Source organism: Bos taurus, chromosome 21 (genome assembly GCF_002263795.3).
Source record: "Bos taurus isolate L1 Dominette 01449 registration number 42190680 breed Hereford chromosome 21, ARS-UCD2.0, whole genome shotgun sequence".
Classification (NCBI taxonomy): Eukaryota; Metazoa; Chordata; class Mammalia; order Artiodactyla; family Bovidae; genus Bos; species Bos taurus.
In genome coordinates, this window is record NC_037348.1 from 3,877,730 (window position 1) to 3,895,800 (window position 18,071).

The window sequence follows — 18,071 nt, forward strand, 5'->3', positions numbered from 1 at the left end:
CAAATAGCTGAGAAAAGAAATGAAGTGAAAGGCAAAGGAGAAAAGGAAAAATACACCCATTTGAATGCACAGTTCCAAAGAATAGCAAGGAGAGATAAGAAAGCCTTCCTCAGTGATCAGTGCAAAGAAATAGAGGAAAACGTTAGAATGGGAAAGGCTAGAGATCTCTTCAAGAAAATTAGAGATACCAAGGGAACATTTCATGCAAATATGGGCACAGTAAAGAACAGAAATGGTATGGATGTAACAGAAGCAGAAGATATTAAGAAGAGGTGCCAAGAATACACAGAAGAACTGTACAAAAAATATCTTCAAGACCCAGATAATCATGATGGTGTGGTCACTCACCTAGAGCCAGACATCATGGAATGCGAAGTCAAGTGGGCCTTAGGAAGCATCACTACGAACAAAACTAGTGGAGGTGATAGAATTCAAGTTGAGCTATTTCAAATCCTGAAAGATGATGCTGTGAAAGTGCTACACTCAATATGCCAGCAAATTTAGAAAACTCAGCAGTGGCCACAGGGCTGAAAAAGGTCAGTTTTCATTCCAATCCCAAAGAAAGGCAATGTCAAAGAATGCTCAAACTACTGCACAATTGCACTCATCTCACACGCTAGTAAAGTAATGCTCAAAATTCTCCAAGCTAGGCTTTCAATAGTACATGAATGGAGAACTTACAGATGTTCAAGCTGGATTTAGAAAAGGCAGAGGAACCAGAGATCAAAATGCTAACCTCTGATGGATCATTGAAAAGCAAGAGAGTTCCAGAAAAACATCTATTTCTGCTTTACTGACTATGCTAAAGCCTTTTTAGCTTTTGTGATCCACTGTGTGGATCACAACAAACTATGGAAAATCCTTCAAGAGAGGGGAATACCAGACCACCTTTCCTGCCTCCTGAGAAATCTTTAGGCAGGTCAAGAAGCAACAGTTAGAACTGGACATGGAACAACAGACTGATTCAAAATTGGGAAAAGAGTATGTCAAGGCTGTAGATTGTAACCCTGCTTATTTAACTTATATGCAGAGTACATCACGTGAAATGCTGGGCTGGATGAAGCATAAGCTGGAATCAAAACTGCTGGGAGAAATATCAATACCTTTAGATATGCAGATGACACCACCCTTATATGGCAGAAAGCAAAGAACTAAAGAGCCTTATGATGAAAGTGATAGAGAAGAGTGAAAAAGCTGGCTTAAAACTCAACATTCAGAAAACTAAGATCATGGCATCTGGTCCCATCACTTATGGCAAACAGACGGGGAAACAATGGCAACAGTGAGAGATTTTATTTTTGGGGGCTCCTAAATCACTGTGGATTGTGACTGCAGCCATGACATTAAAAGATGCTTGCTCCTTGGAAGAAAAGCTATGACCAACCTAGACAGAATATTAAAAAGCAGAGACATTACTTTGCTGACAAAAGTCCATCTAGTCAAAGCTATGTTTTTTCCAGTAGTCATGTATGGATGTGAAAATTGGACTATAAGGAAGGCTGAGCACCAAAGAATTGATGCTTTTGAACTGCAGTGTTGGAGAAGACTCTTGAGAGTCCCTTGGACTGCAAGGAGATCCAACCAGTCTATCCTAATGGAAATCAGTCCTGATATTCATTAGAAGGACTGATGTCGAAACTTCAACACTTTGGCCAACCTGATAAGAAGAGCTGACTCACTGGAAAAGACCCTGATGCTGGGAGGGATTGAAGGTAGGTGGAGAAGGAGATGATAGATGGTGAGATGATGGATGGCATCACTGACTCAATGGACATGAGTTTTAGCAAGCTCTGGGTGTTGGTGATGGACAGGAAGTCTGTCATGCTGCAGTCCACAGGGTCACAAAGAGTTGGACATTACTGAGCAACTAAACTGAACTTCCGGGTTCAGAGCTCATGGGTCTAGAGCAGCTCCCAGCTTGGCCACTGTTGCCTATGGCTGCCTGCCTGGCATTTTGCAGAACATAGCCAGCAGGGCCTGGCCAGGGTAGATCCATGAGAGCCCTGGGACAGCACACAGCTCCTGCCCTCACCAGAGACCTTGAACCAGGGCAGATGAGAGAGAGCACTGTCCATGCCATGTGAAAAACAGTGCCATGCTGGCTATCACATCTGTAATTTGACCACTGAAGGAAAATTGCAACATTCTGGAAAATGTTTTTGCCTGTCAAGTTTGGGCCCCACATGCCAGAATTTCATTCATTCTGATATCTTTCGTTTTCTTTTCATATTTGGAAACTGGTAAGTTTTTGGCTTCTCCAACTTTTGCACCAACTTTGCTTTTCAATAAAACTCAGTGACTTGCAGAGGCCACATTTTAGGCTACGGTCAACAAGCCCACATCACTCCTACTGAAAGGCCATGATGCTGCAGGGCTGGGAGTCTGGGAAAGGCAGGGGCTGTGGGGGATGGGGTGGGGCAGGGTGGCCTACCCGGTTGCTGTCACCCTTCGAGCGGTCATTCTTCGCCTTGGCGTTCTTTTCTGCAAGCTTCTTCTGCCTTTGAGGGCCTCTTCCAAAGAAAATGTAGTTGACAAAGGCATACTCCAGTAGGGCCAGAAACACAAAGACAAAGCAGCCCATGAGGTACATGTCAATGGCTTTGACGTAGGGGATTTTGGGCAACGTCTCCCGAAGGTGCGTGTTGATGGTTGTCATGGTCAGCACGGTGGTAATCCCTGAAAGAGAAACAGGAGCGTGAGAGGCTGCTGTTCTGCTGCTTAGCTCCTCACTCCTCACTTTCCTGCTTTACTTTCTCAAACAGCTTTAAGTAGTTGGAAACAAGCGATTGAAAACTATTGGGTGATCTAAATGCAATAGAATACAAAACATGGTTTGGGCAGCAGGTCACTCCTCAGGCTAGGGAGCTGACACCTCTTCCCCACCCCAGTTGGGAGGCATCTCCCATCCCACCTGACCCACAGGTGGATGGAGAGGTGTGGGGGCAAAGCAGAGGTTGCCCTGCATGAAAGCTGGAAGAAACAAAAACAAACCCAGAATTTATCATAAAACACTAAGTGTCTGGATGAGAAGCTTCCAGGAAGAAGAATGAATCTGTGGAGAATCTAAGACGGTTATCTGTGGCCACTAGAGAAGAAAACAATTCTTACCATACAGCCTTAGAGCAAGGGTTAGGAAGTGAAAGTGAAAGTGAAGTCGCTCAGTTGTGTCCGACTCTTTGAGACCCCATGGACTGTAGCTTGCTACGCTCCTCCGTCCATGGGATTCTCCAGGCAAGAATACTGGAGTGGGTTGCCATTTCTTTCTCCACAAGGGGAAGGAGGCAATGACTTAAAGCTACTAAGGAGAGGATCCAGCCCTGAGTGCAAAGACAGGGAATGTTTGAGTGAAGTTCTGGAGAACAGATTACTTCACAGAGCAACTTCCCCCCTCAGCTAAGAACAAGGTTACAAAGCTGCCGCAGGACATGGTGGTTTCAGGCAAAGGCTGATGATTTTATTCAAAATATAGCATCTTACCAAGCTCTGGGGCAAGTGATCTGTTCTCTCGTTTTTTTTTAATGTCATTGTTTTGAATTCTTTAGTTAGTATGAATAATGTTAGGTGAATAATGCCATTTTCCCCCTAAGGGAACTATGTTTAGTCTCTAAAAACATGTAAGGACCATATTTTGTAATTCCCCCATAGCAATGGGCATGTTCTTAGTGTACAAAGATTCCATACAGGATGATCTGAAGCCACAGAGAGCAGGAGACTCATTGGCCCATGACAGGACCAGAGTTCACTGAGCTGAGAGGGAAGGAACTGCACCACTCACTTCTCAGTGGCGGGCCTTCCTGCTGCTGACTTGCTCTCTCTGAGATAGTAACTTTTGAAATATTAAGAAGTCTCAAAAAAGCAAGGCAGTTCCAAAGAGACAGCTCTTTTCTATCCACGAGACTGATGCTACAGCATGTGACTACTCCTGTGTCTTCTGGCATCCAAAAGAGGGCCGTGGCTATGTGAGGACTCTTCCAGGTGAGAACTTCAGCCATGGTCCTTCAGCTGCAGTCACCCAGAAAACCAGTGACGTTCCCCAGGCCGGCAGGTGGGGTAAGCCTGAGAGGCCGGACACATGGGCTCTCCAGACCTCATCTCTGAACCCCCTGGAGCCCCACTCAACTTTCGGAGTGAGGGGCTAGGTTTTTTAAGTATCTTAATCTGATGCCCTCCAGATTCCCATCCCATCCTTGGAGGAGCACCAGAGCCCAGGGCTCCCCTCGCTTGGGACCTCCTGGAGAAGTGAGCCCAGACTTCTGTCCACATGTGCTGAGTTGCCGGTAGGAGGAGACAAGGGAAAGAAGGAGCAGAGGACCTATTTTCATGTCTGACTATAAACCAGGGCTGTCAACGAATCTGTGGAAATCAAAGATGTCAGAATATTTTAAGACTTCTCTAACATGAAATTCATGTGCACCTGGGGACTTTTAAAATTTGAAAATGGCAATGGTATAATTACAGTTTACAAAGAAGTGCAAAACCCCATGTAGATGCCACAAAATCAGGTGTTCTCACTATTATCCAAAATTTTGTAATGCTGCTGCCATAACTTATTTTTTCCTTCCAAATGGACTTTGGAAAGTGCTCTGCTTTAGTCATTGCTTTGGCTCCAGATGACTGCTCTGAGTGGACATGTATCAACACAGGCCTCAGTAGATATCCCCAGAAAATGGGCTAAAGGAACAGAGCACAGGGAGGGCCAGCACATGTCAAGAGCCCTCAGCCTGGCAAAGCTGAAAGGGGGCAAGGCCCTCAGCTCTGGTTCCAGGACCCCTCAAGGGTAAGGTTTCGTGGTGAGTGTTCCTTGGCTTTCCACTTTGGGCTCACATGACCTCTTACACTGAAAGGCCACTCAGTCTCTAATTCCTTGTACTGTTTTCCTTCCCATCAAGGTAACTGTGGTTCACGGCCTGGGCAGTAGAACCACGTGGTCCTGGGCTTTCAGCCCAGCTCTACCATGTCCCAGCGGTAGGACTTGAGTGAGCTTGATGGGCCCACAACTGTGGTCTAAAGCTGCTGTGAAATGTAAACGCCATGGTGAGACTACCAGTAACTGGTGTTGTTAACACTCACAACAGCAAATGCTATCATTATCAGCATCACAGAAAAATATATTTTGTGGTAGCCTCCAGTTTCTTGGCGGGAGACCCAATTCCTGGCAGTCTCACCCTGAACTTCCACTCTCTGAATTCCGTCCAATGGCAGAATGGGAGATGGCCGAGTGGTGCTTTTTCTGTTCTTCATACATTTACCGAGATGTTAAGTCTTGTTAATTATTAGTCTCAAACTATTTCTCATTAATAGTATGTTAATAAAATATATTTGAAAACTGCATTTATAAAGATGATAATGAAATAAAAATGTAATTTATATCATTTGATCTAAAGATACGTCATTTTTCTCCTTTGTGACCCAAATCATGTGGCCTAAATTATTTCAATATAAATTTTCATTTCCAGAAAGACCAATAGTTTTGAGGAAGACCATGTAATTACAACTCCCAGCTTTGTAGTCTGGTGGCTTCTAGCACTAACAGTTTAATAGATGTGGGTGTCAGCACTCAGCAGCAGAGGCATAAGATCCTAAAGCACAAGAACATCTGTGCAGCACAGGTGGGTGAAGAATCAGCATTTCCGTTCAAGTAGAGAGACAGTCCCTGACGACTCCAGATTCAATAGTGCCCTGAGCCAGAGGGGTGTGTCAAGGAGGTCTTCACCGAGCATCGCTCCATGCAGACCTGCACCTCATTTAGAAGCAGGGAGCACTCACCACCATGCAGCCATTCAGGATGAAGGCAAACAGCACTCTGAGCATTTCAAAGGATGTAGTATATGACAGGACATGTGGAGTGGGCGGGGTTGTGTTGTTCCCCAATAAAAGCCCCCAAACCATGGTCCTATCCTCTCCAAGAGGCACTGAACACATTAGCATCTTAAAGGTTTTGAGAGATCCCTCAATAAGAATGATTAAAAATAATTCTTGCTGAGCTTTTAAAAACATCCATTATTTTTACAATGAAACAGGCCAAAGAACTCTTCTGTACACTGTCTATTGACACCGTAGAAATCACCTGTAGTGGTTAAAAGCTTTGGAGTCAGACCAACTGGTTTAAAATCTTTCTTGGGACACTCAATATTATATGACGTTGTACCAGTTGTATAGCTTTTCTGTACTTCATGCCCTTCTTTGTAAAATGGGGACACTGCCCATTGGGCTGTGTATCTTCTGTATCATAGGTCAGGTAACCATTTTCACAGGCTTGCACAGAACTTGGCACCTGAGTATTTGGTAAGTTGCAGCATGATTACTGTTCTTGGTGTTATTCAGAGTTCATAAGCTGATGACACACATTTCCTTAGCCAAATGGAGTTACTGTGCTGTCACTGTCCACGTCCTGGAGACCCAGGCTCAAAGACTGTGTCTCATGCAGGAGCTGGGACAGAAGGAGAGGCCATGGGACAGAGGGAGTCCCATGCTCAGAGCTGGACCTGCCAGATGTCTGCTGGGCCAGACACTGAAGCCTGGAGACCACAGTTGCCTTCGGGATCTCTAAACTCAAGTCCACCTGACACTAACAAATGCCTTCAATCTGCCTTTCATGCCTGGCTCCCGGACTTCTGATATTCACCAGGACCCAGCACATCTCCAGTGGTAATGTGCCTTAGTAAGTCTGGGCAGACCACTCCTCTGTCCCCCAAACCCACAGAAGCATGACTGAGGTTTATAGCAACAATGCTGGGTTGTCAAGAAAAAATGGAGTCTACTTTCATACACTGTAATAAGGCTATGTCCACTCTAACCCGCTCCAGGTAGACTATTTATTTAATGTTGTGGAAGATGATATTTACCATTTAGGAGCTATAGAATTTGTATCATCTGGAATATTGAGAGGGCTTCCCAGGTGGCGCTAGTGGTAAAGAACCCGCCTGCCAATGCAGGAGACCTAAGAGACTCAGATTTGATCCCTGGGTGGGGAAGATCCTCTGGATTAGGACATGGCAACCTATTCCAGTATTCTTGTCCGGAGAATCTCATGGACAGAGGACCCTGGAGGGCTACAGTCCAGGGGGTCACAAAAAGTAGGACACAACTGCAACAACTAACATACATACATATAGAAAATTGAGGAATTTGCATTTTCAGTACACCTCACTTCTGATGATGTCTGATAGTTCTGGGTCTTTGGTACTCATATCTCTCTGATTTTCTCAAAAAATGACAGATTTTCTGAGGCAGATTCCCTGGAAGCTCAGGAAGCCGCAGCTTCTCTAGCACAGGCTTCTTACAGCCTTGGGAGGGGTTCTGGGAACTCTGTATTTGTATATTTTATATTCTTTTCTTAAAGAGAACTTCTGAAGTTTAATAAGCTAACAGCTCCCCAAATTTGGATCTACCCCTGCAAATTCACTTTAGCTGTAAATTCTTCAGGTGATAAGAGAAATTAGCTTAACAAAGAGCAATCTAGTAACATTAGTGGAAAAGGCAAAAGCTACAGAAAGGACATGACTGAGTGACTTTGCCTTTCACAGAAAGGATTGACGTTACAGGGTAACCTCTGCAGGCAGTAAAAGAATCCTGAAGATATTTTCAAGAGATTTTTCCCTTACCAATGTGCGTGCACATTCTCAGTCATGTCTGATTCTTTGTGACCCCACGGACTGTAGCCTGCCAGGCTACTCTGTCCATGGGATTTTTCTTGGCAAGAATATTGCAGTGGATAGCCATTCCCTTCTCCAGGGGATCTTCCCAACCCAGGGATTGAACCTGCGTTTCCTGCATTGTAGGCTGATTCTTTACTGCTGAGCCACCAGGGACTCCATACCAAACCCATCAGAAATAGATTAACAGTTACTACAAAACTTTTAATTTTTTGATACTTTATTCTCTAAGTGTCTTTACATTCAGCTAACACTTTAGAAATAGTTACCTAAGTTTCTTAAGCTGCTGTTACATGTTATTTCATGAGAAAAAAAATCTAATCTTGAATCAGTGTGAGTCACTTGTCTGTGGGTCTAAGCCAGATATCCACTTATGCACATGTACACACATTCTCTTGGAAGCAAGATACTAAGAAACTTAAATTTCTGGGAAGAGACAGTAAAAAGAAAAAGTAAGAAAGAGGGACAACCAGATCCCTGAATACTTATGCTTTTCTGCAGGCTTACAAGCAGAATTAATTCTTTCCTAGAAATTTTGAAAGGTATTATTAATTACTTCACTCCTAGGAATTAAACTCAACCCTACCCATATTATGGGATAAATTGGACAATTGCTCTTCAGCTTTGTTCTTACCTAAAATGTATTTAAATGAAACTTAGTTCATGAAGTCTCATAATAATTAGTTCAGTAGAAAATAATGTTTCTGAAAATATAAGCCTTCCCTTAATGTTGAAAAAAATATTAGAAATCATACTGGAACACATAATATATACTGTGCATCAGCTAATAATCCAATTGTCAAGAGACCAGTGTCCAGAAGAGATCACTAAAGCTCTTGAGAACAACTTAGAATTTAGTATCACATTTTAATGCTCATTCATTTGTGTAATTCCAATGATATGGTATAACATTTGGCTATTTTTCTGACTTAAAAAAGAATGTGCAATTAATCAAGTTTCCTTTCTGAGCCATAGACTGATTTTGAACAGGAGATGTTAATCCTTGCTTTAAAATTAGTGTCAAAAACAGTTTTATTATGCAAATATTCGGCAAGCATATTTTCCCTTTCATGGGCATGAAAATTCACATTTGAGCCTTATAATTAAATTAACACATCAAGGGAATCATGCATGAAATTAGTATTTCAAGATAAAAAGTGACTATATGGGCAAGACTGGTGTCATGATGTCAAAAATTGTAGTTGAACTATTGTCTTTGAACTCCCTTCATATTGTAATGATATGGTGACTTTATATTTTAGGTATCATTTAAAAATAGCACATACCAAGGGCAACTCTAGCCGCAGATGCATCATAATTGATCCAGAAGGACACCCATGAGAGAATTGTAATTAGGATAGAGGGCATGTAGGTCTGGAGAATGAAGTATCCAATGTTTCTCTTCAACCGAAAGCTCAGTGAGAGCCGAGGGTAGGCACCTACGGTAAACAGACAGGGATTACACTGGAGATCAGACACAGCAGACAAAGAGTTTGCTTTCATTTCCATGGGTCAACAGCATGCATTTGAAAAGCCCAGAATGGAGGGGTGGTCCACAACCATGCAACCTGCCTCCACCACCTAAGTTCCATTGAGAATTTGGGAGATGAATGATTTTCAGTCTACGTATGAGGTCATGATGAGGCTACTCTTCTCTCATATACTCAGCTGGAAACTGTCCCTGAGAAAACTCTTGGAATAGTGACAACTATCTTATTTATTTTTCAACTAATAATCTCCTTCTCCTCGACTGTAAATAGGGAAGATTTGGCTCAAGGCTTTACTGAGCAAAATGGTTTCTATCAGTCCTCCTCCGTCAGCCCATCTAGAGCAACAGTGCAGATGTCTGAGGCACTGACCCTGGACCCCCGGAACAGCTCAGGCACCCCCTCTTCAAGAGCATGAGAGGAACAGAGGGTAGCAGCGTGCTCTGAGATGCTCTGCTCCAACCACAGGAAAGGAATCAAAGAGGGCTGAGAAGAAGCATCCGGTCTGCTTTCCTGTATTTCAATCCCAGTGTTAACCTCCTAATGTGTACATTCCACTTAGACAGTTGTGAACCCCACCACCACTGCCAGTGCAGAGTGAGAAAACAGCCCACTGCTATGCCACCTGTATATTTATTTACCTTTTCTGTTTGATTTTGGTTTTTCGTTGGGGAGCAGGCACGTGTAACCTCCATTTCTTCCTGACCATTTCAACAATATACTTTACCAGTTTCAAATCGCCCAGCTCTTAATTTTCTGGACTCAACTGAGACTGCTGGAAGGCCAGCCTTCTCATCAGATTCCTTGCCTCTTCTCCTCCTGCCTTCAATGATGGGTGGTGCTCTCTTTCTGAGATTCATCCACCCAAAGTTTCAGGAGACCTCGCATTTCTTGTCTTCATCCTACTCCAAGCCTGACAGGCTCACGTTCCCCTCCTGCCTCCAAATACGTGCATTTTCCTGATTTTACTTCACATCCCTTTCTGGTTTTGTAACTACAGTCTATCCCTTTTCCAGTCTGGTTCACTCATATGACTATTTCTTCTATGTAGTAAATGAAAGACTTTAATTTCCAGGCTTCTACTTTAGCATTAATAACATTTTCAGTCAAAATTATATAACGGAGAAAAGAATTAGCCTAATACACACAGCATTTAAAAGCTGACAATCTGAAAATTTTCTCCAATCTCTTGTGTGCTTGTGTGTTTGTCTAGTTTCTTTTATATAACTCTGATCAAATGCACATATTGTATTATCACTGTAACATAAACATATTCATCCTTATTACAAACTACTTACATATACAATTTTGAATTTTTCCTGATTTTCCATCAAATATATACACATATATTCTATAGTATATAAATACATTTTCCTGAATGTGATAAATTTAGGGTGTTGCCATTGTTGCAAAACTTTAAGTAATATTCTTAGGAATACCTTTGAGTTGAGTCCTTTCATTATGCTTAAAATTATTTCCTTAGAATGAATGTGTCAAAAAAGGAATTATTAGGCCAATGTTGGAGGCTTTTGATACATAGTCCCAAATTACTTTGCAAAAGAACCATACCAGTGAACATGTCAATATGAGTACTTTATAGAAGTGCCTGTCTCATTTTGTAAACAACAGTATTACATGTTGTTTAGTCACTAAGTCATGTCTGACTCTTTGTGACCCCATGGATGGTAACCACCAGGCCCTTCTGTCTATGGGATTTCCCAAGCAAGACTGTTGCAGTGGGTTGCCATTTTCTTCTCCAGGGGACCTTCCCAATTCAGGGATTGAACCCATGTCTCCTGCATCGGCAGGGGAATTCTTAACTGGTGAGCCACTAGGGAAGCCCCTTAACAATATTACATAATATTTAAAAAAATTACTTTTGCTAATTTCCTTGGGAAAAATTTGTCAAATCACTTTTTTTAATTGATTACTTCTTAATGCTTTTTCCCCCCAGATTTTAACCTTATCAGTTCAGTCACTCAGTCATGTTCAACTCTTTGCGACCCCTTTGTGTGGCTGCAGCACACCAGGCTTCTCTGTCCATCACCAACTCCTGGAGCTTGCTCAAACTCATATTCATTGAATCAGTGATGCCATCCAACCATCTCATCTTCTGTCATCCCCATCTCCTCCTGCCTTCAATTTTCCTAGCATCAGGGTCTTTTCCAATGAGTCAGTTCTTTGCATCATGTGGCCAAAGTATTGGAGCTTCGGCTTCAGCATCAGTCCTTCCAATGAACATTCAGGACTGATTTTCTTTAGGATGGACTGGTTGGATCTCCTTGCAATCCAAGGGATTCTAAAGAGTCTTCTCCAACACCATGGTTCAGAAGCATCAATTCTTCACTGCTCAGCTTTCTTTTATGATCCAACTCTCACATCCATACATGACTACTGGAAAAACCATAGCTTTGACTGGATGGACCTTTGTCAGCAAAGAAATGTCTGCTTTTCAATATGCTGTCTGGGTTAGTCAAAGCTTCCGAGGAGCAAGCGTCTTTTAATTTCATGGCTGCAGTCACCTTCTGCAGTGATTTTGGAGCCTCAAAAAGTAAAGTCTCTCACTGTTTCCATTGTTTCCCCATCTATTTGTCACGAAGTGATGGGACAGGATGCCATGATCTCAGTTTTCTGAATGCTGGGTTTTAAGCCAGCTTTTTCACTCTCCTCTTTCATTTTCATCAAGAGGCTCTTTAGTTCTTCTTCACTTTCTGCCATAAGGGTGGTGTCATCTGCATATTTGAGGTTATTGATATTTCTCCTGGCAATCTTGATTCCAGCTTATGCTTCATCCAGACTGGCAGTTTGCATGATGTACGCTGCATATAAGTTAAATAAGCAGGATGACAGTATAAAGCCTCGATATACTCCTTTCCCAGTTTAGAACCAGTCTGTTGTCCCATGTTCAGTTCTAACTGTTGCTTCTTGACCTGCATAGAGATTTCTCAGGAGGCAGGTAAGGTGGTCTGGTATTCCCATCTCTTTAAAAATTCCAGTTTGTTGTGATCCACATGGTCAAAGCCTTTTTGGGTAATCAGTAAAGCAGAAGTAGATGTTTTTCTGGAACTCTCTTGCTTTTTCAATGATCCAGTGGATGTTGGCAATTTGATCTCTGGTTTCTCTGCGTTTTCTAAATCCACCTTGAACATCTGGAATTTCTTGGTTCACATACTGTTGAAGGCTGACTTGGAGAATTTTGAGCATTACTTTGCTAGCATGTGAGATGAGTGCAAGTGTGTGGTAGTTTGAACATTCTTTGAACTTGCTTTTCTTTGGGATTGAAATGGAAACTGACCTTTTCCAGTTTATCCTTATAACTATTAACTATTTAACCTTATAAATAATCTAATTATACCATTCATTCATCTTTCTCATTTTTTGTTCCTCTGTTTTTAGCTATTCATTCAAGTTCTTTTGATACTAATCTTTGCTTATACTCTACAAGCATTTTCCCAGTTATTTAAAAACTTGTAATAGGGTAGGGTGAAGGATATATAAAAACATAAATTTCTGTACATAGTTGAGTCTATCCAGTTTGTTTTTTCCCTGTAATTTTTAAAACCTGTTTTTAAGTTTAGATAAGTTCTCAACAGACAACTGACCACAACCCTATTGTGAGGGTTGGTGATTATTTCAGGGTTTGATGTGAAGTGAACATGCACATTGGTTTCTGTTCCACAAACAACTAACCAAGTTTTCCACGCCATTTGTGAAATAAAGCTTCCTCTGAAAGATCTGATACACTCTGTTGTTTTATAATACATTCCATGTCTATGTGGCTACATACATAGATATGATGAGCCAGGTCAGAGCCTTGCCTGGGCCCTGACACCGAGTGCTCTCCACATGTCTCAAAAGCAGAGTGATCACATGTTCAACATCTTATGCTGCTTCCCATAAAGGTCAAAATAGTCACCTGGGAATTTTAGTTTCTCCAAAATGTTTTCCCAAGTTCACATTAGTTTTATTTTATACCATGCCTCTGTATTAAACATAACATTTTCTAGCCAAGAAGTTACCCTTATTGCCTCAAAATAATTGTACACATTTCTTGCCTCTGCTGATTTTTACCCCTTGCTCTCCCCTTAAGAAATGTCTTTCCTTAACCATACTTCAAGGCCTTGGTCAAATGCCACATCTCCCATAAATCCTTTTTTCCCCCCAAATGCAAGTAATTACCATCTTTAGCTATTTTCTTTCCTCTTTAAAATTATAATCATTAACATTTACCAAGATAAGATCTTCCTTAGTAAGATGAATAAACTCCCAGGCAGAGTTTGTGAGACAGTTTTCATATACTGTCATGCTTAGCTAAATGTCTAAAACATCTTTGGTTATTAACAAATGCACCAGTGTGCTGAAAGAATGAACAGGCATACTTGATTTATTTAATAAGTTTAATACTCAAAACAGTCAGTAATTTTATTAAATCTTGGTTTGAAATACTATGGCCACCTTCAACATTTATATTGAAGTACCTTCAATATCAGATCTTAATTTGCAATTTCATAGTGATCTCATGCCTTTACTAATCATTTGCTACTTTATGCTTCAGATATTTCTCACTATATCCACTCTACTTGGAACATTATCCAATTCCATCAGGACAGACTGGCTTATGCTGTAGTAGCAAAAGACCCCTTAAATCTCAGTGACTTTACAACAAAGATTTATTTGCTTTTTCTTTCTTGTGCTCCATAGTCACTCAGCTTCCTCTATCTGGAAGGCAGCTGGGACACTGTGGAAGAAGGGCCACACATACTTCCTATCACATTTCATTCTCCAGAGCAAGTCTCATTGTCAATCTTTACGTCACCAAGGTAGAAAAGTTCCATCCTCTTCCAGGGAATTGCAGCAAATATTTTTTTAATGACAATGTAATCTATCATATTCCCCATTTTCCATTTTCAGAGTCAACTTTCTTAATATTTTCCAAAGTTCAATTTCTTTAGAGAAACTGTCCCCTACAAGGCAAATACTGATATTCATGCAGTGAAGTTCAACTGATACACTTTTGAGAATACTTACCCTGGGCAACATGGAGGCCAGTGATATAACAACATAGTCAAATATTTGGAGGGTCATTAGTGGCCTTGAGGAAGGAAATACTACTCAGATCTCAAAATTATGTATTCACCAAGATACTGTTTAACACAGAACATAGAATTAAGAAAATATACCATTTTCTTATGTATTTGTTTAGTAATTACATTCTGTTTCTTAAATATGAAATACACTTTCAAATTAACAAAATTCTTAGGCATTCACCACCTGTCTTATCCCTCAATCCCAATCTCCTAGTCCCACAGGTGGGAATGTTAAGTGGAGGAAACAATAAAGATGAATAAGAAGATGGTCTATGCTCTCAAATGTTAATAATCACAAGAATCTTCAGAGATGTCAAGACCTATTCTTCTAGGCAAAGGCTTTTTTTGTTGTTGTTTTAATTAATTAATTTATTTTAATTGGAGGCTAATTACTTTACAATATTGTGGTGGTTTTTGCCATACATTGACATGAATCAGCCATGGGTGTACACGTGTCCCCCTGTCCCGAACCCCCTCCCTAGGCAAAGGCTTTTGCCATTTGGTGTGCAACTTCAAGAATGCATACAGTCTCTGTTGGACAAGGTCCTGACACTGATACAACAGATATCTTGATGTAGCCTGTATCTGTGGAGAAAATTCCTCAAATGATCATAACAAGCGGCTTGATCATTTTCAAGTGGGAAAGTAGTGAGTCAGGTGCACCGAAATATAACCTTCAAAAGAGCAACAGAAGCTTATAAATTACAACAGAAAGGCACAGAAGCCCTAGAGCCTGTGTGGCAATGTAGATGTGGTTCCGTTCCCAAGTAGATGCTGAACCATCAAAGGTAGAGTCCCTGAACACAAGTGCATTGTTCCAGTTCAGGACTTCCTTGGCAAGACTATCTATTGAAATGCTGATCTCAACCTTTTTTCCCCAGATGCACTAAAAGCTGTGCCAGAAACAAGGCCCTGGATCTCTTGTGCAGCCTAAATTAACAGAACTTTCTAAGGCATTAATATTGCTGAAGAACTCATAAAAATGTGGATGCAGAGTATCATGTCACCTTTGTCAAGTGTAAGAGCCACTCAAATGTATCTATAAAGTCACAAGCTCATATTCTGGCAACTGCAGTAGGGTTGGCCTACCTACATATTCCTGTCCCCTTCCAAGGCAGCCACCAAGGGGGTTCTCCCAGGACTGCCTAGGAAGCTGCGTGATGCTTTGCCTGGGAGCTCAGGGATGCTCTTGGTGTCTTTATGATGCTCTCTCATTCATTTATCTCCTTTTTTTTAACTGTATAATACAACCTAAAGTTCAAAATGGTGTTTCAAATTTTCTCACCCCCTCTTACCAGTTACCTAAATTAAAATATTTTCAAAACTTTCATAAAGGAAAGTAGATATAGGAAATAGGAACTAGAGAAAGAGGAAAAACAGACTTTTTCAAAGACTGTCTCAATCAGGCAATAATTCTCTTTCTGATCTCTACAGCAAAGCTGGAATGTGCTGTCCTATGACTCTGGAGCAAAGAGCAGGGGCCTCTGAGAGATCCAGGTTCAAGCTCAGGGTTTATCTGGGATACTCCTTTAGGAAGTTGGTTGTCCTCTCAGATCCTTAGTTTCCCTGTGTATAAAATTAGGGCATGGATATCATGAGTGAAATAGGGAAAATATAGATAAATTTTACTCCATTGATTACAAACTATTATTCTGCAGAAGAAACTAAAGAGAAAATGAAAATAAAATGCACAGAATGAGAGAAAATATTTGCAAATCATATATCTGATGAGGAACTTGTATTTAGACTGTATAAAGGTTTACAAAAAATACAAACAACCCGATTTAAAAATGGGCAAAGGACTTGAATAGATATTCCTCCAAAGACGATAAGAACAGTGTGCAGTAAGCACATAAAAGATGCTCAGTATCTTACTCATTAGGAAAATGCAACTCAGAATCACAATGAGATACCATTTCATACTATTAGGATGACTACAATAAAAAAGACAGATAAGGACTTCCCTGGTGGCTCGGTGGTTTAAAAAAAAAAAAAAAAAATCCACCTTCCAATGCAGGAGACATGGATTCGCTCCCTGATCCAGGACGATTCCACAAGCTGCGAGGCAACTAAGCCTGTGCACCGCAACTACTGAGCCTGCGCTTCAGACCCACAGGAGCCACAGCTCCTGAGCCCCTTGTGCTGCAGCTACCGAAGCCTGTGCACCCTGGAGACCGTGTTCTGCAACTAGAGGAGGCACAGCAGTGAGAAGCGTGTGCACCACACCTAGAAAGCCGACTCTGCCTGCCTGGCACAAGTAGAGAAAATCCTGTGCAGCAAGGAAGACTCAGGACAGCCAAAAGTAAATTAATAAAATTATACATATATATGTGTGTATGTATATATATATATAAAGGCAGACAATAATATGCATTGGTGAGAATGTGGATAAATTAGAACTATCATGTATTGCCTAGGGAACCTAAATGGTACGGCTACTTTGACAAACAGTTTGGAAGTTCCTCACAAAGTTAAACATAGTTATCATATGACCCAACAATTGCGATTCTAAGTACATGCATAATGCAAATGAAAACTTACATGCACAGAAACACCTGTGCATGAATGTTCATAGCAGCTTTATTCCTGATAGCCAAAAGGTGCAAATAGCCCAAAATTCATCAACTTTATGTACGATTAAAGAAAACATGATATATTCATACAATGGAATATTGTATTGTTCCAGCAAATATACATTGTATTGCTCAAGCAACAAAAAAGAGTGAAGTACTGATACACATCACAACATGAATGAACCCTGAAAATATACTGAGTAAAAGAAGCCAGAAACAAAGGACCATACGGTGTATGATTCCATTCATACGAAGCATACAGAATAGGCAAACCTACTGCAACAGCAATTAGATTAATGGTTACCCACAGAGACAGATAGAGGACAGAAATGGTATGGAGCTAACAGAAGTAGAAGATATTAAGAGGAGGTGCCAAGAATACACAGAACTATACAAAAAAGATCTTCTCGACCCAGATAATCACGATGGTGTGATCACTCACCTAGAGCCAGACATCCTGCAATGTGAAGTCAAGTGGGCCTTAGAAACCATCACTACGAACAAAGCTAGTGGAGGTGATGGAATTCCACTTGAGCTATTTCAAATCCTGAAAGATGAGGCTTTGAAAGTGCTGCACTCAATATGCCAGCAAATTTGGAAAACTCAGCAGTGGCCACAGGACTGGAAAAGGTCCGTTTTCATCCCAATCCCAAAGAAAGGCAATACCAAAGAATGCTCAAACTACTGCTCAATTGCACTCATCTCACATGCTAGTAAAGTAATGCTCAAAATTCTCCAAGCCAGGCTTCAGCAATACGTGAACCATGAACTTCCAGATGTTCAAGCTGGTTTTAGAAAAGGCAGAGGAACCAGAGATCAAGTTGCCAACATCTGCTGGATCATGGAAAAAGCAAGAGAGTTCCAGAAAAACATCTATTTCTGCTTTATTGACTATGTCAAAGCCTTTGACTGTGTGGATCACAATAAACTGTGGAAACTTCTCAAAGAGATGGGAATAGCAGACCACCTGATCTGCCTCTTGAGAAACCTGTATACAGGTCAGGAAGCAACAGTTAGAACTGGACATGGAACAACAGACTGGTTCCAAATAGGAAAAGGAGTAGTTCAAGGCTGTATACTGTCACCCTGCTTCTTTAACTTCTATGCAGAGTACATCATGAGAAACGCTGGGCTGGAAGAAGCACAAGCTGGAATCAAGATTGCTGGGAGAAATATCAATAACCTCAGATATGCAGATGACACCACCCTTATGGCAGAAAGTGAAGAGGAACTCAAAAGCCTCTTGATGAAAGTGAAAGAGGAAAGTGA

General features: G+C 41.2%; 1 protein-coding gene across 2 annotated transcripts in view; it reads right to left on the reverse strand.

Moving 5' to 3' along the window:
- Positions 1-18,071, reverse strand: part of GABRB3 (gamma-aminobutyric acid type A receptor subunit beta3) — a 282,816-nt gene that overhangs the window by 14,109 nt on the left and 250,636 nt on the right. For both annotated transcript variants that reach the window (XM_059879080.1, NM_001099380.2), the window contains exons 7-8: positions 8,942-9,094; positions 2,432-2,676 (exon numbers count right to left, since the gene is read on the reverse strand). In XM_059879080.1, coding sequence (XP_059735063.1) covers positions 2,432-2,676; positions 8,942-9,094 — 398 coding nt within the window. The remainder of the gene's footprint in view (positions 1-2,431; positions 2,677-8,941; positions 9,095-18,071) is intronic.